This window comes from Ursus americanus, chromosome 6 (assembly GCF_024610735.1).
Source record: "Ursus americanus isolate L20-20 chromosome 6, mUrsAme1.1.p, whole genome shotgun sequence".
Classification (NCBI taxonomy): domain Eukaryota; kingdom Metazoa; phylum Chordata; class Mammalia; order Carnivora; family Ursidae; genus Ursus; species Ursus americanus.
The window spans coordinates 69548551-69571131 of NC_142132.1; the positions used below are offsets into that span (position 1 = coordinate 69548551).

The 22581-nt window shown below is 41.7% G+C and overlaps 1 protein-coding gene across 1 annotated transcript in view; it reads left to right on the plus strand.

The window, feature by feature from the left end:
* The window catches only part of MAP3K21 (mitogen-activated protein kinase kinase kinase 21), a 56556-nt gene extending 35048 nt beyond the window's left edge, over positions 1–21508 (plus strand). Inside the window, exons 6-10 of the mRNA XM_045783276.2 lie at positions 3708–3830; positions 13044–13194; positions 13558–13655; positions 16659–17444; positions 18717–21508. Of these exons, the coding sequence (XP_045639232.2) occupies positions 3708–3830; positions 13044–13194; positions 13558–13655; positions 16659–17444; positions 18717–19114 (1556 nt within the window). The 3' untranslated portion in view covers positions 19115–21508. The remainder of the gene's footprint in view (positions 1–3707; positions 3831–13043; positions 13195–13557; positions 13656–16658; positions 17445–18716) is intronic.
* The last annotated feature ends 1073 nt before the right edge of the window (positions 21509–22581 follow it).

Below are 22581 nucleotides of genomic sequence, written 5' to 3' on the forward strand. Positions count from 1 at the left end.
GATTTCCTAAGTACCTTTTCTGGGTGAGGCACTGTGCCAGCCCGCAGTGGGGTGCCACTGTGATGGAGATTTCTGGCCCCTGCCCGAATGGAGCTGACGTTGTCCTGGGGGCAGGGAGGTGAGCCCTAAGCTAATAATTAAATACTTATTTACTCGCTAAGATGATTAACTGCTATGAGGGTAGGGTCATGCGATAGTCATGAGCAGAGAGGTGTCACCTGCTTTAAGGAGAGCGTAGAAGTCATCCTAAAAAAGTAACATTTAAATTGAGACTTGAAGTTAAGAATTGACTGAATATAGAGGGGGAAGGAAGAGAACAGGCAGTGAGCACGTGCGAAGAAGGCTTGGTTCCTCCCAGGAATTGAAAAAGACCGCTGTGGTTTGTCTAGGGGTCAACACATCCAGCCCACCAGCCGTTCTGTGCAGCCCACAGAATGATGGTTCATGCACTTTTAAACTCTTGAAAAGATTAAGAAGAACGATATGTCATGGCACGTGAACATTATATGAAATTTAAATTGCCATTTCCATAAAGTTGTATTGGAACAAATTTATGTATCGCAAACGATTGATTTCTCGCTAAATAAGCAGGTTTGAGTAGCTGTGGCAGAAGCCATATGGCCCACAGTGCCTGAAATATTTCCTGTGTGGCACTTCATAGTAAAAGTTTGCTGACCCCCAGTTCAGACCATAGCAAGTGATAGGAGAACGGGGCAAAATGAGGCTGGAGGCATGAAGAGCCCAGACGTGGACTTGAGGGGCTTACAGAGTGTGTTACGATTTCGATCTCTGTAACTTAAGAAGAGTAATGCAGAGCCTTTGAAGACTTGTCAGCAGGGGACTGATGTGGGGTGGCATACATTTTAAAAATGCATCTGGCTGCTGTGAGCTAGACCCAAGGGGCCCAGTGCAGATGCAGGAAGATCAAAAGAGGACCTGTGGCAGCTCCAGGGTGGAATGGTGGTGGCAGTGGGGGTGCAGAGAATAGCAGGAATCGATAACATGCATCAAGCACAGATTCCGCCCTGAGCCCCAAGCCGAGAATTCTCTGTAATTTGTGGTCCTACAAAGTAGGAATCGTGATTTTTTTTCCATTTTTGTACATGTAGATACTGAGATGCCTCCCCCAAATTCATGTGGCTGGTAAGTGCTAAGCTGGGATTCACATGTGGAGTTTTCTACTTCCAGAAGCTAAACTATAAATCTCCCACTCCAGCTCTCGGATGAATCTAGAACACAGAATTGACAAGATATTTTGTGTTTGCTTGGATATGGAGGGCCAGGGAGAAGAAGACAATATTAAAAATGTTCAGATGGGGGCGCCTGGGTGGCGCAGTCGTTAAGCGTCTGCCTTCGGCTCAGGGTGTGATCCCAGCATTCTGGGATCGAGCCCCATGTCAGGCTCCTCCGCTATGAGCCTGCTTCTTCCTCTCCCACTCCCCCTGCTTGTGTTCCCTCTCTCGCTGGCTGTCTCTGTCAAATAAATAAATAAAATCTTTAAAAAAAAAATGTTCAGATGTCCAGCATGAATGATTGGAGAGATGTCTTGCCTGCCAAATTCCAGCTCCTCCTCCTTTCAAATACCAAGTGGTTCTTTAAAGTTCTTTAAAGTGTAAAGTATAATTTTCGAAAAGGAAAATTACAGCTCTCTTGCAAATATGAAATGAACGCGTGTCAAAGATTTTTATCCAACTCACTAATAATTAGGGCAACCAGTTAAAATTGGTTTCAGTGAGAATTTGAGGAGCTAAGTATTTATGGGCAATTTAACAAGGGAATGTTAGGGTTAGATTGCTAGGTTAAATACAAACCTGGTTAGGGCCCGGTGTGGCCATAAACTGTAACCTTTGGGATTGTCTTTCACAGCAGATGGAAATTGTTTGCATCATCACCAGACAGAATCTACAAGTTAACCTCTGCCCCTACCAAGCTGTAAAAACAGCCAGTAGAAAATCAAAGGTTAAGCTCAGCAGTGCACTTTCAGAACACCCAGTAATTTCTTTTACCTGTGCCTGAGGTTTTGATAACTTTCCAACAGTTGACAAAGTTTTCCCAGACACTCTGCTCTTCCCTCTGCTAATATTTAGTCCTCCTTCCATGTATTCCTGGTTGTTGGCATACACTTTTGTGACAGCTGCTCATCTTCCCATGAGGTCATAGGACTACAGAATGCTTTTAACTGGGGCAGGGTTAGGGGAGTTTTCCTTGACCCTCTTAGGATCCCCGGCTGGGTCTCAAAATCAAACTGTCAAAGACAGATTAACAGCGGGGGGGAAAAGCATAAAAATTATTTAACATAAGTTTGATATGGCAGGGGAGCCTTCATACGGAAATGAAGACCTAAAGAAACAGACCGGAGTATTTTTCTACTAGGTTTGGTGAAGAGTGGACAGTCATGAAGAAATGTGATAGGTTAAGGGAAGTGTTTTGAGGGGTGGCATGTCCCAAACCCCTTATAACCTGCATATTCTGTTTTATTTTTTTTGTAATAATTTTTTATTATGTTATGTTAGTCACCATACAGTACATCCCTAGTTTTTGATGTAAAGTTCCATGATTCATTACTTGCATATAACACCCAGTGCACCATGCAATATGTGCCCTCCTTACTACCCATCACCGGCCTATCCCAATCCCCCACCCCCCTCCCCTCTGAAGCCCTCAGTTTGTTTCCCAGAGTCCATAGTCTCTCATGGTTCATTCCCCCTTCTGTTTACGCCCCCTTCATTCTTTCCTTCCTTCTTTTACCAATATTCCTGTTATTTCTTATGTTCCATAAATGAGTGAAACCATATGATAATTGTCTTTCTCTGCTTGACTTATTTCGCTTAGCATTATCTCCTCCAGTCCCGTCCATGTTGCAGCAAATGCTGGGTAATCATTCTTTCTGATGGCTGAGTGATATTCCATTGTATATATGGACCACATCTTCTTAATCCAGTCATCTGTTGAAGGGCATCTCGGCTCCTTCCACGATTTAGCTATTGTGGACAGTGCTGCTATGAACTTTGGGGTGCATATGGCCCTTCTCTTCACTACGTCTGTATCTTTGGGGTAAACACCTAGTAGTGCAATTGCATATTCTCTTTTAATCACCACAGCAACACTGTGCAGTATTGGTTGTGTCTGTCCAACAGTTGAGGAGACAAGCTCAGAGCGTTCCTTGCTGGTTTGAGTTTGTTCGTGATGGAAGCAGGACTCATTGAAATCCAGGGTGTCTCCTCTTTCGAATTTGTTTTCCCCTCATGTAACTTTTCTTCCTAGGAGATCGTTAGGCTTTACAAGCACTCAATGATGTCCCATTGTTCTGTGACCATGTGTCTGACTGTACGTAACATATCATAGACTCCAATTGTTTTCTTTAAAGATTTATTTAATTATTCATGAGAGACAGAGGCAGAGGGAGAAGCAGGCTCCCCGCAGAGCACAGAGCCCAGTGCGGGACTCGATCCCGGGACTCTGGGATCATGACCTGAGCCGAAGGCAGACACTCAACCGACTTAGCCACCCAGGCGTCCTCGTAGACTCTGACTAGTATTGACTCAAGCCCTGAAAGGAAGATAAGAAGGAAACAAGAAACAGATCCAGAGACACTTCCTTCTTACCCTCTGGCAGATTTTCCTCTTACTGCTTGTGCTGATGAAATGCCTGTGAATAGAGCCTAAAACCATGAAATCTCAATTCTCACTTCTTTGCATATCCAATAGATTTCCAGCATAAAATCACCGTCCAGGCCTCTCCCAACTTGGACAAACGGAAGAGTTTGAACAGCAACGGCTCCAGTCCACCGAGTAGCCCCACAGTGATTCCTCGGCTCCGAGCGATACAACGTAAGTGTTCTCCCTGGGTACAGGGGCTCCTGTGGGGATTTCTGTCCTTACCTGACTTGGATTCCATCTAACCAGAGGTGTATTACAGCTCATTGTAACTAACACGTGATATTAATAGGTGTCACAGCTATTCAGAAAGCAAAATTTGGTTTTACATTTCTTAGTCTAATTTTCTTCTTTTTTTAATTGAGATATAATTGACATACAACATTATACTAATTCCTGGCATATAACATATTATCTGATATTTGTATATGCAGTTGACCTAGAAACAACATGGGGGTTAAGGCTGCTGACCACCACCGCCCCCCGCACCACCGCGCTGTGCAGTTGAAAATCCACATATAACTTTGACTCCCCAGAAACTTAACTACTTATAGCCTGCTGTTGACTAGAAGTCTTACCAATCCCATAAACAGTCAATGAACACGTATTTTCCATGTTATATGTATTATATACTGTATTCTTTTTTTTGATATTTTATTTTATTTATTTTTTTACTTTTTTTTTTAAAGTTCCGTGATTCTTTACTTGCGTATAACACCCAGTGCACCATGCAATACGTGCCGTCCTTAATACCCATCACCAGCCTATCCCATTCCCCCACCCTCCTCCCCTCTGAAGCCCTCAGTTTATTTCCCAGAGTCGAAAGTCTCTCATGGTTCCTTCCCCCTTCTGTTTACCCCCCTTTCTTTATCCCTTTCTTCTCCTACCGATCTTCCTGCTACTTCTTATGTTCCATAAATGAGTGAAACCATAGGATAATTGTCTTTCTCTGCTTGACTTATTTCGCTTAGCATTATCTCCTCCAGTCCCATCCATGTTGCAGCAAATGTTGAGAAATCATTCTTTTTGATGGCTGAGTAATATTCCATTATATATATGGACCACATCTTCTTAATCCAGTCATCTGTTGAAGGGCATCTCGGCTCCTTCCATGATTTAGCTATTGTGGACAATGCTTTTATGAACATTGGGGTGCATACGGCCCTTCTCTTCACTATGTCTGTATCTTTGGGGTAGATACCCAGTAGTGCAATGGCTGGGTCATAGGGTAGCTCAATTTTTAACTTTTTAAGGGACCTCCACACTGTTTTCCAGAGTGGCTGTACCAACTTGCATTCCCACCAACAATGTAGGAGGGATCCCCTTTCTCTACATCCTCTCCAACATTTGTTGTTTCTTGCCTTGTCCATTTTTGCCATTCTAACTGGCGTAAGGTGGTATCTCAGTGTGGTTTTAATTTGAATTTCCCTGATGGCTAATGATTTTGAACATTTTTTCATGTGTCTGTTAGCCATTTGTATATCTTCATTGGAAAAGTGTCTGTTCATATCTTCTGCCCATTTTTTGATTTGTTTATTTGTTTCTCGTGTATTGAGTTTGAGAAGTTCTTTGTAGATCTTGGATACCAGTCCTTTATCTGTAGTGTCATTTGAAAATATATTCTCCCATTCTGTGGGCTGCCGCTTAGTTTTTTTGACTGTTTCCTTGTCTATATACTGTATTCTTATAATAAAGTAAGCCGGAGAAAAGAAAATATTAAGAAAATCATAAGGAAGAGAAAATACATTTACTAAACTATATTGTACGTATTGAAAAAAAAATCCACATATAAGTGGACCTGCACAGTTTAAAACCATGCTGTTCAAGGGTCATATGCAATGCAGTGTTATTAACTATCATCAGCACGCTATACATTATATCCCTGTGACTTATTTATTTTATACCCAGAAGTTTGTTCCTTTTGACCACCTCTCCCGTTTCGTTCACCCATTGCTTCTGGCAACCACCAATTTGTTCTTTGTATGTATGAGCTCATTTTAAAAAAATTTGATTCCCCATATAAATAAGATCATACAGTATTTGTCTGACTTACTTCCCTTACCACGATGCCATCAAGGTGCATCCATGTTGTTGCAAATGGCAAGATTTCTTTCTTTTTTTGGCTGGATAATATCCCATTGTATAGCCACACCACATTTTCTTTATCCATTCATCCACTGATGGACACGTAGGTTGTTTTCCTGTCTTGGCTATTCTAAATAATGCTGCCCTGAACATGGGAGTGCATATATATTTTTGACTTAAAATTTTTGTTTTCTTCAAATAAATGCCCAGACGTAGAATTGCTGGATCATATGGTAGTTCTAATTTTTTCCAGTTTTATTGAGGAATAATTGATATACATCACTCTATGAGTTTAAGGCATACGTCGTGATGGTTTGATGTATATATATTGTGAACTGGTTACCTTAATAGGTTTGGCTAACATCCATCTTCTCATATAGATACAATAAAAAGAAAAGAAAGAAAAAAGAAAAAGGTAAAAATTTGTTCTCCTTGTGATGAGACTATTAGGATTTACTCTCTTAACAACTTTTCTTTATATCATCCAGCAGTGTTGGCTATAGTCATCGTGCACATTACATCCCTAGTACTTATTTATCTTTTAACTCGAAGTTTATACCCTTTGACCACCTTCCTCCTATTCCCCCTTCCTCCACCCTCCACCGCTGGTTACAAGTCTGATCTCTTTTTCTGTGATTTTTCTTTTTTTTAGATTCCATGTATAAGTGAGATCATACAGTATTTGTCTTCTTCTGTCTGGTTTATTTCACTTAAATTAATGTCCCCTGGGTCCATCCATGTTGTTACAAATGGCAGGCTCTCATTCTTTTTTAAGGTTGAGCAACATTCCATCATATGTATATATCACATCTTCTATAATCATTCATCCATTGATGGACACATGGGTTGTTTCCATGTTTAGGCTATTGTAAATAATGCTGCTATGAACATGGGGGTACAGATATCTTTTCAAGTTAGTGTTTCCATTTCCTTTGGATATATTCCTAGAAGTGGAATTGCTAGATCCTATGGTAGTTCTATTTTCAATTTTTGAGGCTGCTGCATACTGTTTTCTGTAGGGGCTGCACCAATTTGCAATCACACCAGCAGTGAACAAGGGTTCCCTTTTCTCCACATCCCCACCAGTGTTTGTTATCTCATGTCTTCTTGAGGGTGGCCATTCTAAAATGTGTGGGGTGATATCTCATTGTGGTTTTCATTTGCATTTTCCAAATTACTAAGTGATGTCAAACATCTTTCATGTGCCTGTTGGCCATTCATATATCTTCTTTGGAGAAATGTCTGTTCAAGACCTTTGCCTATTTTTAATTGGGTTACTTTATTTTTTGCTATTGAGTTATGTGGGGTTTTTTTTTATATATATTTTGGTTATTAGCCCCTTACCAGGTATATGGTTTTCAAATATTTTTTCCCATTCTATAGGTTGTCTTTCCACTTTTGTTGCTGTATAGACACTTTTTAGTTTGATGTAGTCCCACTTACTTTTTTTTATTTTATTGCTTGAGCTTTTGGTGTCATATCCAAAAATCATTACCAAGACCCCTGTCAAGAAGCTTTATTCTTATATTCTCAGAGTTTCATGGTTTCAGGTCTTATATTTAAGTCTTTAATCTATTTTGAATTAATTTTTGTGAATGGTATAATATATGGATTCACTTTCATTCTTTCACATGTGAATATTGAAGAGTCTTTTCTGCATTGAGTGTTCTTGGCACCCTTGTCAAATACTAGTTGACCATATATGATTGAGTTTACATCTGGGCTCTCTGTTCTGTTCTGTTGGTCTATTTGTCTGTTTTTATGCCAGTACCATACTATTTTGATGACTTTAACTTTATAGCATTGCTTAAAATCAGGGAGTATGATACCTCTTGCTTTGTTCTTCTTTCTCAAGATTTCTTTGGCTATTTATGGTCTTTTTTTGATTCCATAAAAATTTTAGGAGAGGCTTTTCTACTCCTGTAAAAAAGGCCATTGGAATCTTGATAGGATTGCATTGAATCTATAGGTGGCATTCAATCGTATTGACATTTTAACAATGTTACTCCTTCCGGTCCATGGACACAGGATACATTTCCATTTATTTGTGTCTTCTCTGATTTCTTTCATCAATATCTTACAGTTTTCAGAATAGAGATCTTTTATTTCTCTGTTGAATAGGAGTGGTGAGAGTGGGCACCCTTGTTCCTGATCTTAGTGGAAAAGCTTTCAACCTTTTACCATAGAGATGATGTTAGCTGTGGGCTCATCATTCATGGTCTTTATTATGTTGAGATATATTCCTTCTATGCCTAATTTGTTAGGACTTTTTAGCATGAATGGATATTGAATTTTGTCAAATGCTTTCTTTGTGTCTACTGAGATGACCATATGATTCTTTTCTTTCATTCTATTAATGTGGTGTATCACGTTGATTGATTTGCATAGGTTGAACCATCCTTGCATTCCAGGGATAAATCGCACTTGATCATGGTGAATGATCCTTTTAATGTGCTGCTGAATTTTGTTTGCTAGTATTTTATTCAGAATTTTTGCATCTATGTTCATCAGGGATATTGGCCCATAGTTGTCTTTTCTAGTAATGCTCTTTTCTAGTCTTGGTAACAGGGTAACGATTGCCTTATGAGTTTAGGGGTGATCCATCCTCTTGGATTTTTTGGAAGAATTTGAGAGGGATTGGTGTTAATCCACAAGTGAAGCCAACTGGTCCTGGGCTTTTCTTCATTGGGAGATTTTTGATTACTAAGTCAATCTCCTTACGAATAATTGGCCTATTCAGATTTTTGAATTCTTCCTGATTCAGTCTTGGCAAGTTATATGTTTCTGTGATTTTTTTCAGTTTCTTCTAGCATGTCCACTATGCTGGCACATAGTTGCTCCTGGTAAACTCATGATCCTTTGAATTTCTATGGTAACAGTTGTAATGTCTCCTTTTTCATTTATAATTTTGTTGATTTGGGTTCTTTCTCTTTTTCTGTTGGTTTAGTTTAGCTAAAGATTTGTCAGTTTTGTTTGTCTTTTCAAAGAACCAACTCTTAGTGTGGTTAATCTTTTCCATTTTTTCTCTATTTCATTTTCTGCTTTGATCTTCATTACTCTCTTCCTTCTGCTAACTTTTGGCTCATTTCTTTTTTACTCTAGTTCTTTACAGCGTTGAGTTAGGTTGTTTATTTAGGATCTTTCTTGCTTAATGTAGGCATTTATTGCTATGAACTTCCCTCTTAGAACTACTTTGGCTGCATCCCATAAGTTCTGGTATGTTTTGTTTTGTTTTTGTTTGTCTCAAGAAACTTTTTTCCCTCTTAAATTTATTTTTTGATCCATTGGTTGTTCAGGAGAATGTTGTTTAATTTTCATGTCTTCATGAATTTTCCAGTTTTTCTTTTATTACTGATTTCTAGTTTTATGCTATGAAGTCAGAGAAGATACTTGATAAAACTTCAGTCTTCTTGTATTTACAAAGACTTGTTTTCTGGCCTAACATATGGACACTCTACATAGGCCTGTTGAATGGGCTGTGAAGCTTCCCGTGGTCTAGTTGGAATGGCTGAAGGCTGTATTCAATGATAAGCAGGAAAATGAATTAGATTCCCTCCCTGGGTGCAGCAGGAGAAGCAGCCCTAAAGCTGGTAAAGCCCTTTGTTTGTCTTACCTCAAGCTGACCCACATCCCAAGTTGCCTGACTGAACAGGGCCACTAGCTTTGCTCCACAAAGTATCAGCTCTGCCCTTCTGCCTCTTGGCTCAAGTTCTGCTTGTCCACATAGCCTCTAGGAGTTGTTTCCAGTCCTTCTGGTCAGAGGGGGCTGGAAGACACTCTTTACAGTGGATGGGCTGTGATTCAGCTCCCTCCCTGGGCATGGGCAAACTGGGCCCTAGGGCTGGCAAAGCTCCTTGTTTGAGAATCTGAATCAGACAGATCTGCACAGCACAGAACTCCATGGTCAGAGTGCACCCCAACTCAGTTGTGCAGATGAATGAAGCTGATGGTTGAGATGACTGTGTTGGGCACTGCTAGTGTGAATGCCATCAGCCAAGATCCGTGTGCTGGTTGTTGCAAGCCTGTCCCCCCATCTCCACAGATTCCTAGTGGTTGAGCCCCATAGACACCCCTTAATAAGCCCCCTGGTGCAAGATCAGAGTAGGGGCTCCTGCAGAAGTGACCCACAATGATGGGAGGGTACTCGTCCCCTCTGGGTTCTCTTTGTCCACTGGAGGAACTGGAAGGTCAGGGGAGACCTCTCTTTGTGGTGCTGCTCTGACCTGGGGGGGTGGGGCGTAGTGCACTCCGTGTGTAGCTGCTTTCCTTACCCTTATGATGCAGTCTGTCCTGGTCTCTGAGGAGCAAAGGAAGTGCTTTAGCCTCACCCCTGTGTTCTATTTCTTAAAAGTGAGTCCAAAAAGTAGGTGAAGCAAAACAAGAACGTGTTTTATATGTGTATAAGTAATGTGGTAATCAGCCTACATTACCCTATTAAATAATTGACTTGCATCTTCTCCTTTCTTCACCAATCTTAATTCTTTGCTACTTACTATACTTCTTTGGAGAAAAAAATACCCCAGGTATTCCCAACAGCTTCTCTTGTCTTTGTTTCTGTGTCCCCTCTGGTCACTGATGGGCATGGATATCCTGTTTCTACAATTCAGGAGAGCATGACCGTTAAGAGCATAGACTCTGGAGCCACACTGCCTGGGACTGAATCCCAGCTCTGGCCCTACTGTGCTGGGATTTTGGACAACTTTCTTAACCTCATCACGCTTCAGATTCTGTTTCTCTAAATTGGGGACCATAGTAGTTTGAAAGGGTCAAGTGTATACATGTGGCAAGAGCTCTGTATGTGTTGGCAGTTGTTTCGATCATTATTTTTATGATTATTCTTACCTGGAAGCTCGTTATGCCCTTCAAGTCGCTCACCGTGCTCTGCCGCTTGTAGCGTGAGCGTCTATTCATCGTGAGGATTTTCCCCTTGGGTGGTCAGGCACATCTGATTCAGAGGAACAGACTTCCTTTCACTGTTAGTTGTAGATGTTGTCTGACACATTTCCTCTGGACCAAAGATGGGGAAATGTGAGCAAACTTAGGAAAATTTATTGTGAAAGCATTGTAAGAAGAAAAGAAAAAAAAAAAAACCCAAACCTCTGAAACTGAAGGAGAGAATAATTATATGTATTGAGAGAGATGAGAATCATTTCAGTGAAATTGAACAAAAAGGAGATGACCCCCAAATTGTTTAAAGACCACCAAAGTAAATAGCAAAATAAAAATACAATATGAGCTTGACTTTGGATAAAAATATGAGTATGTCACCATCATACAGAACCACTGTCTGCCAAAGACATCTGCTATTTGCACAAAACATCTTCTTACTGTAACTTCCTCTGGCTTACTCTAATCGTTGGTATTATTACAAGATACCATATGTAGGGCGCACTTCTCTTTGGGAATAAGAAACAAATTTAAGTCATCCTCTGAGAATTCAAGTTTCAGGGCATGTCTTAAAGCAAGGGTAAAACACACCTTTACCGTGTTGTCTGATAGAATGAAAGGGTGGAAAAGTCCATCGCATAACACCCTGTTCTTCCAGGAACCTGCCGCCGTTGTACAGGCTTGGGGTGTTTTTCAATAACTGAGTATCATAATAGATGGTAAACTTAGAGCGCATATTTTTCCAAAGAGATGATTGATACAAGCTGAAGATGTCCGTAACCCTCCCTTATTCCACCCCGTCCCACTTAGCAATCTGCATAACAGACAAAAACCAAGAAAGTTCTGCTAGCTAAATGTAGTGATGACGCGTCTGTGACGGTTTCGTGGAGGCAGAAACAGCCAGCCCAGAAGCTCCACACGGGCAGAGCCCTTGCGACCCAGCCCCCAGCACAACCGTGATAACAGTTACCATCCCCTGAGCGCTTGCTGTGCCCGCACCATTCTAAGCTGTTTCCATGTGTTAATCCATGTAAGTCTCAAAACAGCCTCATGAAGTAGCTTCTATCGTGATCCCCCAATAAGGAAGGCACAGAGAGGTTATGAAACCTGACCAAATTCAGTAGCTCTGAAGCCGCGATGCTGGATTCCAGGAGTCTCCAAGAACCTGGACTCCGCACCACACCCTTCCCCGGCTCTCAGGACAGTAAATGTTTAGTGAATGTCCAAACAGAAGAGACAACAGAAGATAAGATCAAGACAGGGCGGAGGAAGATGAGGGAACTCTAGCTCTAAGATTGTTGCTGGCGCAGGGGGCACAGGCTGGTGGGTTGTGTAGGTGAGAGAGAGTCCCGTGTGGCCATCCCGCCGCCTGCAGTCTGCTCCAGCCCACGGCTCCCCCGGACCTGCAGACTGCCCGCCCCTTCCTCTCTGACTCTGCGGGGACGCTGTTAGTAAGAGGAGCGAACGACTTACTCAGGATTGTCGTGCACACACACATATACGTGCATACACACAACACCTCTGTCCACATAGATACGTATATTTTAAAATGTGGAAATACTGAAACACACAAAGCAAGCATCATCCGTAATGCAGCCAGTTTTAAAACATGATTATAAAGAAGTGCAGTTTCCATCTTTCCATAAGCAGTCGTCTCCCTCAAAGGTCAACACTTTAATAAAAGTTTGATACCTGTGTTTATTAACTTCTCGTGTAATGTGTGTTTATACACACGCAGGCATTAACACTTACTTTTTAATAAAATGGGGTCTACGTCATATATGTAATATAGACATTTTGACACTCTTTATCTGAACCTCATCTCTTAGGGCCATAGAGTATTCCCCTCTGCAGATGCGTCATAATGTTTCACATTGTGCTTTGGACCATCTACTCACGGGCTTGGTTTTCTAAGGGTGTTGTAACAGTAGCCACTTTCCCCAGTGATGTCCGAATCCATTGCAGGCTAAGTACAAGCGCACTTCAAGGCTAGAAGCATAGCGTGGAAGCGTGTCAGCAAAATGTGGATATTAAATGTGGATACAGACCTCCCTGTGAGGCCAGGAGAAAAAGCAAGGGGGGTGGGGCAGCTGTTCAACAGTTTGAGGGTTTAAAAAGCAGCCGTAGCCAAACTGTTGTGATGACTGAGCAAAATTTGTGAGGACTAATGAAAAATCAGATTAAATTGCAACGTTAAGGATAGGCTTTGGTTGCTTAGGTTCAGTTTATCTTTTCTTTTAACTCATTCCACTTTCTGGCTACTTTAATGATGAGAGGAAGACGTTTGCCATCAGTAGGGCACGTTCACGTTTCTTCACTGTGGACGTATGTCGACTGAGGTCGTCGTACAGCTGATGTGATTCATTGAACTTCAGGTGTTTTGTACTTGGTTAATGAGCGATGCTCTCCGCCTAGTGACTTCTGATGAAAGCAACAAAACCTGGGGAAGGAACACGGTCGGCCGACAGGAAGAATTTGAAGATGTGAAAAAGAATTTCAAGAAAAAAGGTTGTACCTGGGGACCCAATTCAATTCAAATGAAAGAAAGAAGTGACAGCAAAGAAAGGTAACTGTGTGATACCTGGGGGCACTTCAGCAGACACCATGACAGGTAGCAGTGCCTTTTAGAAATCCACATTGGCCAGACTTCACTTTTTAAAAAGCAATTGGAATAGTACAGAGATATCTGAATATTAATTTCATTTCTAAGATTTTATCCTCCTAAATTATGTTATTATGTAGTTAAGCAGTTTAAAAACTTTGATATGTTTTCTGTCTCATTTCAAGGGTTTTTTTTGTACTTTGTTAGCCCTTCAGAACAATACAACTGTGGTCCCTTTCCTACTTAAAAATGTTGTTGGCATATATCTGTCAAAATCTAATTTGTGTATCACGTGGTTCTATCAAACTAAACATCTTTCTCTTTTAGAATAAGACCTCTCTCAGACGGCAACAGTCCCTGGTCAACTCTCTTAATAAAGAATCCGAAAACCATGCCATTGGCCTCATTATTTGTGGACCAGCCAGGTAAATGTGTTTCGGGAAATAGAATTTTATTTGAGTAGACTTAGCATCTGAGTGTTCTAGAAGCTTTGCTTTAATAGTTTCATGTGGTTGCCCAAGTAGCATAGGGAAGGTTAGCAAGAAGGAGCATTGCTTATACCTTTACTTAAGCTCAAAACCTATTTACTGTCCTGTACGTCGTCATGACAGAAAGTATTAGGCTCCATATTATTCATTGGGAATTTGTAACTCCTGTTCTCTACCAGAAAAATTAGTGTCATAATTAATTCTGTAAAATCGAGTTAATGTAGTATAAGAGCTAGCAACTATGAAAACATAGACATCCTGAAATTCTCCTGAGATTTAGGGGTGGTCTCCTGGCTGCATCGCTACCTCTTAACAGGACTAAATCTTGTCAAGCAGCTTCTCTATGGAAAACCACCACTTAGAGAGAATCACATTGGAATCTCTTTAATTTAGATGAATCATAATTATTTTTAATACTTAGTATGCCTATTCAATATTCAGATATTAAGAGGTTGAAGAGATATGTTGTTGAAAAACCTCAAGGATTGTCATCACCAAAGAAAAGAAAATCGCTCTTTAAACTTGACAATTTAAGACAGCCCTTTGACACTATAGCCAAATTAAAGATGTTTTAGCGGAACATGGTGTCCATTTCTTGAATTTGTCATCAGTGCCATGCGTAATTTTACAAGCATATGATCACTCACTACCCATGTTCACTTTTCCTCTTTTGCATTGTCGTGAGGATGTGGCTTCAGTGTAAATATCTACACAAGTACATTTGGGTATATGCAGGACAGGTGCTAAGTGCTTCCTGATGTCACATTCATGATGCTGTTCTGACTCTTGCCTATGAAGCTAAGAGGTTCTCCTCTTACTACATGTTACGATTTATTGTCAAATATGGTTTGAAGACTAAGGAAGAACAACTAATTGTAATAAAACTGTTCTTCCTACAGTACATTTTTCATTATTTGTGACTAAACAGAGAGATTAATCGGAGAAGTCCTCCCCTTTTTCCCCTCAATTCCTTTTTTTTTTTTTTTTTTTTTTTTAGAATGTTCTGACCTATTAATAAGTCCTCCGAAGGACAGTTGGAGGAAATACAAGAATATATTTGGCGGACTCAGCTTGATCTCCATTAAGTTAACTCTTGAAGTTCATGTGATGAGTTAATGAGCAGAAGGTTTACAGTTGTCTGTCCCACCTGCAGGTCCCCTGCCACCACCCATCTGTGTGGTCCTGTCCTAAGCATTTGTGCCTCAGCCTGAGGGGTTCCTGAAAGCTTTTCCAGACCACCGCTGAAGCAGCATCCCGCCCCATCCCTGTGTCTCATGACCCAGTCTTATTTATGCGTAGCTCTTATCTGAAATTCTTATTTGTCTACATTGACCCCATTAATGTTTGTATTCTGTTTCACTCCCAACCTGGAATTTCAAGGATTTTGTCAGTTTTGTTTACCACTCCCAATGCCTGGAACACAGCAAACACACACCATCTGTCAAATGGCTAAATGAATCCTAAAAGGGCACGTTTTGATCTTATGTAGAGATTTACCTTGGTTTGGGGGCTATAGATGCTTGTCATCAGTCATCAGAAGGGAAGATTACACTGGACCAGCATAAGTTCAGGACTACTTCCCGGGAAAGAGTGTTTGATCAGTAAAGGTACACGTGAGCACACTTAGGAAATGCTCAGTGTACTTTTAAGTCAATGAATTTCACTTGTTGATAGCATCCCCCACTCTTTTAAACAATGGGTTGATAATTTGTTACCCGTTACATGTACGGGGCATGTATGTAATACATTTTCATTTCACCCGAACGCATTTCGTGCCTGCGTGATGAAGGTAATATTCAGGGAAGATCCTTCCAAATTTAAAAAGACAGACAGGTGGTCAGAAGCCTACCGTCTGCAGGCATGCACATCTGGGTTGTGATCTCAAAGTACAAAAATCGAAAGATGCAAGGGCTGTTGGGGGGGGGTGGGTTCAGAGGAAGCTGAGACTGTGGTGGGGGATGGGCCGCGTTATGCAGCACTAGCATCAGGTGGTACTTTGAGAGAGGGCTTTCTGAGGGAAAAGGGAGCTTGGGGTCAGTGTTAGAGGGTGGAAGGAGGCCAGACAGAGGAAGAAGAGGGCACCCTAAAGGCAAGGCAAGGATGGAAAGAGCACCACCAGCTTGGGGACAAAGCTGGCGTCTTGGCTTGTCTGTTTTCTAGAGCACATCGTGGGTGTAACAGAACACGGTACTGGAGAAATCACTGGAGGCTCTGTTGTGGATTGCTCTGAACGTGGATGAAGGCGTTTGTTGTTCTTGGTCATTCACTGCTAAGCCCCTGTGTGATAACAGTGACCGCTTGCTCTTCAGCTGCTCTGATTTGTTACCCTTTGGGACCTCTTTGACAGTGTCTCCCAAGCTTGAATAAAGGCTTATTAAAACCCAGACCCCTGGGCTTCAGCCCTAGAATTTCTGATTGCATAGTCTGGAGTGGGTCAGGAGTTCACATTTCTACACGTTTCCAGGTGATGCAGGCGCGCTGGCCTGGGCGGCACACTTTGAGAACCACTACTGATCTGGGGCCCGTCGGTTCTCATACACACAGGCGAGCTCCAGATAACGGGGCCCACACATTGAGAGGAGACAAAGGGCATGTTTTGTCTGCCACGTTACAGGGCCTGCATATATGCGTGTGCATTTCTGTATCTTGATGGCTTTTTCCTATAATAATTGTATTGCCCATGCCAGTGAAGAACCATTTCCTGAAGGATAGGGAGCCGCAGGTGATGTGCTTGCCAGTTCCTCTGAAGGGAACCTTGAGTTCTGTGCCCAAGGCTCCATTTCCTTCGGGTCTTTCTGGGTGAACGGTTTGCTGAACTGAAAAGGACTCCATGTGCTTTGACTTAGAATAGTTATTAAATTTTAGCTTTATTTTATAGTACAGTTTAAATGATTTTTACTGTAAATTGTACTTAACGTGTGCATTTACATCTTTGTTTAGGTGCTTCCGAAGAGCCAAGACTTTCTTCTGATGGATCGGAACACAGAAAACCAAAGCAAACCAAATCGCCTAGTCAAGCCTACGCTGATCTACCTCTTTGGAAAGATGGCCAGAGAGAGAATCCAGTGGAACCTGGAAGCTGGGAGGAGGGACCCTCTTTGAGCTCTGCTGCCAGCACGCCTCAGGTGACCCCTACGAATAATCGGAGCAGATCCCCGCAGAGGAAGAAGACAGAGTCCGCTCTGTACGGCTGCACCATGTTGCTGGTGTCCGTCGCTCTGGGGCTGGATATCAGAGAGCTTAATAAAGCCCAGGCTGCAGAAGAACTATTGCCCAAAGAAGAAAAGAAGAAACGTGAGGGAATCTTCCAGTGGGCTCCCAAGCCCCGAGGCGGGGCCAGTCCTTCCCCAAGGCCACCGTCTGCGGGCGAGAGGGCCAGCAGCCCACCCTTCCTCCCTCCGTCAAGCACCACGAGCCTTCTGTCCATGCCCTCTCTTTCCACAAGGTGCTTGCTCCAGGCCGACAGTGAAGACTTGTCGGAGGGCAGCGCACACATCGCTTCGGACCCCGAGATGCCCACTCCAGATTTTTGCGTTGCCATCGGAGGATGTAGTCATGAGCCAACCTCCACACCAAGACTTGAGACTGATCATAGTCCGTGGAAAAACCTGTCTCCTCCTTTCCTAGAGCAGACATGTGGTAATGTGCCTTATTATGCTTCTCCGAAAGAACGCGCATCACATCACAGACGAACCCTGTCTGATGGAAGTGCTTTTCAGACCCCAAGTAGGTTGCATTAGTTGGGTCAAAGTACAAATCAGCACTGTAGAGATTAGAATGTGAAGTTGTGTGGATATCTGCTTGTATCTTTTCCAAGTGATTACATTTACAAGCTTGTTTGCACAGTTAATACAGCTCCTTGAATTCTACCCTACTCTTTTATTTGACTTTAACTATTATTTGAATTCCGGGAAAAGCATAATTTGATCTCAGCAACGTCAGTATATAATAGCAAACTAAAGCAGAATGAGCAGGTGGGGAATAACTGCCCCAAGCCCCTCACAGTAGAGAACACAGGTCATTTGCCCACATCGGAACCAATGATTAGTGGGAGAGCTGGAGCTAACACTGGTCACCTAGCCTCCACTGTGCTGGGCCGTCTCCTGCGTCCCCAGTGTCACTGCTCAGCTTACGGTCAGATTGAAATTAGCAGGGGGAAGAGTCAGTGCGCTGGGCAGGGGTTGACTATCATTTCTTCTGTTTACAAAGATAATTACAAATATATATCATGAGTATTAAGTGAGGTCATGTATATGAAAAATACTTCTTAGGTTGTACAGTGTTAGTGCTATTTGGTTAGTTGTAAAGTATATTAAAACTGAAATTGTTTGCATTCTTTCTTTTTCCTCTGCTCTTGCAGTGCCCTACCCAGATGTGGTTTTTTTTTTTCAGTTTACTGTCCATCGTCTTTAGATAAATTTATGACTCTTTTGGAATGCAGTAGGCTATTAATAATTGATGACTGACTGTACGAGGAGAAATCCTAGGACAGGAATCCCACAAGAAACCATTCTTTTTCTCTGTTATAAGCTAATCATTATTTGCTAGATTGGTGATGAGTCCAGATTTCCAGACAAGAAAGAGAAGGGACAGCATGTAAAAATCTAAAATCTGTTTTCTTGCTCCCATCCATTTTTTTCAGATCATCTGAAAGTGAAGTTTCATCATGTTGCCCATCATTTCAAAAAAAAAAAACCCTTTATTCTCATCTAATCCATCTTGAAACCTCCCGTTTCTAAAACAGTTCTATCGATCATTGGTCCAAGCGCTATGAAGGTGATGTGACTGTGTTTACGGTTCTAGTTTCCCCGGCAGGAACATTCTGTCCCAGCAAACACCGTATCCCCATAGTTTTGAAAGGTGTGTGTTGAGGGCGTTTTGCTGAAGCTCACTCGAAAGTGACTACCTAATCCATCCGTCCTCCTAGTTACTTGTCTGGGTGTTGACTGGCTTAGAAGTCACTGTCTAACTGCACACCGTCTTTGCTTTCTCGAGCAGCTGGTGCAGCTCTCAGCTCAGCCCCCGGCGCCTCGGACCTGCCCCCTGAGCGGGCTCTGGGAATGCCCCCGTGCTCCGCTGGTCCTCAGGGGAACCGGCCAACGGAAGCCCCGCCTGAAAGACAGAGAGCCGGCCCCGTCGTGCCTCCGCCTCGCCTCGCGTCCTTGGGAAGCCGCGCGGAGTCGCAGGCCGCGCAGGTGCGCTCTGCCCGCCCGGGTCCGGGGCCCACCGCCGGTTGTCCCCCCGGGGCCAAGGACAGAACTACACCCCACGTGCCTTCCCTACTGGACGCTGACGCCGAAGGCCAGAGCAGGGACGGCACGGTGCCTTTGTGCGGGATGAAGAGCGGAGCCAGCCGACCGTCTGTGCGTCAACTGGAGAGCGAGTTTCCGTCTTAAGTGCCTTACGTTGTGCGAGCCTTTCTTTGTTTTGTTTTATTTTGCCTTTAAGGTGAACAAATTAAAACAATGTGTCTACCTTTGAACACTTTCATGCTGCTGTGTTTTCGAAAGCGGTGGCCATGTTACTAAAGTAGTGATGGATGTCAGCCTTCTCGGAAAAATGTGTGGGATTGCTGTTAGCGGTCATTTTTTTGCTACTGGATTGTTACCTAGTAACTTGAAATGCACACGAGTGTAAAAGAGGAAACGTGCAGCAGTGTAAAGCTATGCCGGGTAGAATGACCTGAAGTGTAGTTGTAATGCTTCATTGGTTCTCACTGACATCCCCAAAACCCAAATCAGAATGAGGTGCGCCATGTTTTCTTCCTGTTTGCCTTTCCTTCTCTCTTTTTTATTTTTTTCATGTTCTTCCTCTTTTTTGTTATTTGTGCAACAAAAAGCCAAGAATAATGTGATATTAGTCACTAAAGTTTTCTATTTAAAAAAAAATTGACTAGTCTAGATGGAGAGTCCCAGTGACACCCCTGAACTGAGCAGCGGGCTTGTAATGCGTAGATATGTCCGGGTGTCACGTGGATTATGCCTATTTCTCTCTGAGGAAATTTTACTGAATGTATCTTGTAAATGTTTTACTGAATGTAACTTCTAAAAATGTTATTCATCAGAACCCCAAAATGGATTTTTAAAAGGTCAGTCAGTCATGGGCATTTGACTAAGACCACGTTATGTCCACTCGAGCGAGGCTAATCTGTAGGTTCTTTCTATAGAAACAGGTCTTATCATCAGGAGCCACTTATTCGATATCCAGACTATAAAGCTTTTTCATTTTGTAGTAGGATTTTTAAAAATTAAGTGACATACGTATTCATGTATTGCAAACATTCATGTCATTTAATTTTTTTCTGTATAAATGTGTGATTATTCTAATAATCCCAAATACCATTAGAGAGAAACACTGCCAAATCAAGAAACAGAGACACTGTTAGAATTAAAGTATTTTGTAGTGATCATCATGTTTCAGTAAATTGTGGATAAATGTTAGACATCTGCTAAGATAAGCTGATACAATGGAAATGACAAATATGGATTATTTTCAAATATGGGCTTTTAAATGGATTTAGGGTAGCAGATCAGGATTTTAAATGATTTTAGATGATTTTATGAGTCATTTTATAAAATCATACATCTATGATACAGATAGACTACTGAGTTATTAAACTACAGAAAGGCTATCCAGGAGCTCGTAAATTTGTCTGGGTTCTTTTGTTAAATTCATTATGCTTCCCTTCTGTCACAAGAATGTGGTAATTTTGGTTGACAATAAATACTTAATATTTGCATACAAGGAAAAACTAAATTGCAAACATCGCTGGACATTTCGTTTAAAATTTTACCTTGGTTAAGGTTTGCTGAATAACGGAAATGTCAGCAATTTAAATCAGCTGTGATAAAATATGTACCTATAGCAGAAGAAATAAAAGGATATTATTTGGCCACTTGAAACATCAAGTGACTTGGCAGGCGTGCCCAGCAGATGGTGAACAGAGCATGAAAGGATTATATTAACATAAGTGCATCCTACCCCACGGAAAACAATCTCGAGTTTAAAATTCTTGCAGCAAAATCTCAGGTACTTAACTTTGTTTTGTCGTATTATCTTCCATTCTGTGATTTGGCTTCACTCTTGGGAGATTGTTGGGGTACGAAATCAAAATTTGATTTCCTCAAAATGGTACCACATTTGAAACTATGGTTGGCTGCTCCATTACATATTCAGTCATTCGGGGGCATGTATTTCCTGCTAAAAGTAAAGGAAATACATGCCTAAAATAGCACATGAGAGAAGTGTAGAAACTCTCAGTTTCGCTTCTGCCAAAACATCATTTGTGTGTGTGTGTGTGTGTGTGTGTGTGTGTGTGTGTGTGTGTGCGCGCGCGCGCGTGCGTGAGTGAGTGAGGGGTGGAGGGTAGTGGTGGGTGCTCGTTGGTCTTGTCCCTCTGCTCTGTTCCTGCTCCCATGTGGCTTCATTGTAGTCCACTCTACATTATGATGAATTTAGAAATGAAGCTACATTAAAAAGATGATTCCGATACAAGGATTCAGTCTCACGTTACAGCGGATACTTGTATTTTGCTGAGATCTGTTGTATATTTGCGATTTTCTATGTGTATTAGTATATTTAGCAGAATCTGGTTATTTATTTTCATGCAGACTTATTAGCTCGTTGAAAGAGAAATTAAGCTGATTACTATTAGTCAACATTGAAGGTGCTCCCACTGCAGAAATTTAAGGCCTGAGCCTGTTATGCTGTATTATGAAGCCTTGTGACTGAAAAAGATGTTTACATATGTTGTCTATTTTTTTAATAAACTTTTTTTTATAGCTAGTCTACTTGCTCAGTGGCTTTCATCTGATGATTGTGACTCCAGTTTGTAATGGTTTATTTTGTAGGAAAATAAGGAAAAGTACATTAGTAAAGGTCACTGATGCTTAATAAGCCAGGTATTAGCCTGATAACTTCATTAAACTGGAGATTACTGAGTCATGGGATTAAATATTTTTTAAAATTTTATTTATTTATTTTTAAAAGATCTATCCATCTATTCTAGAGAGAGAGAGAGCATGCACACAGGGAGGGGAAGAGGGAGAGGGAGAGGGAGAGAGAAACTCTAGCAGACTCCGCGCTGAGCTCTGAGCTTGACACAGGACTCAATCTCATGACCCTGAGATCAGGACCTGAGCCGAAACCAAGAGTTGGACGCTTAACTGTACCACTCGGGACCCCTGGGATTAAATACTTTTTAAAAGGTATAATGAGATTCTTCATTTAAAATGTTTAGTTTACATATGCATTGAAAAGTTGCACTTCATTGTGAGACTTTTCCAACTCCATCTTTTCGGAGGGCATGCTTTTGCAGCGTGGAATTAGTATGAATTAAATCTGTTGATGCTGCAGGGATGCAATGAATGAGACATGCTAATTCTTAACATGCTTGAATCAGAAGAATTTTAAGAATCATGAAGCGTCTGATAATTCTTACTTAGCAATGAAAGCTTGGGTGGATAAAGAAAGAGATCATAGTGTCTCATGCAGATCCGAGCATCACCCTGCCACATGGGATCGACATGTGACATCCATTGCATATCTAGGTGTTAACGACCCTCCTAGGTGCCCATGTAAGACACCACCTATAATTATCTCCAATAAAATTTGTGAGGCAAGTGTAGTATCCCTATTTCATTTGGAATGAAATAGACACAGAGAAGTTTGGTAGATTTCCAAAGACCCAGCCTGTATCTAGTCCCTACCATCTACCCGTTCATACCTGTTGTAACCAACCAGACACATAGTGGAGAAGATGGAGACGGCTGAAGTGTGAGGTTTGTAAATGGAATCCAAAGCTGAGGCAATTTTTCATCAAAAATTTCAGAAGTCTAGAAAGGTATGGGTATTGAAAGCAAAG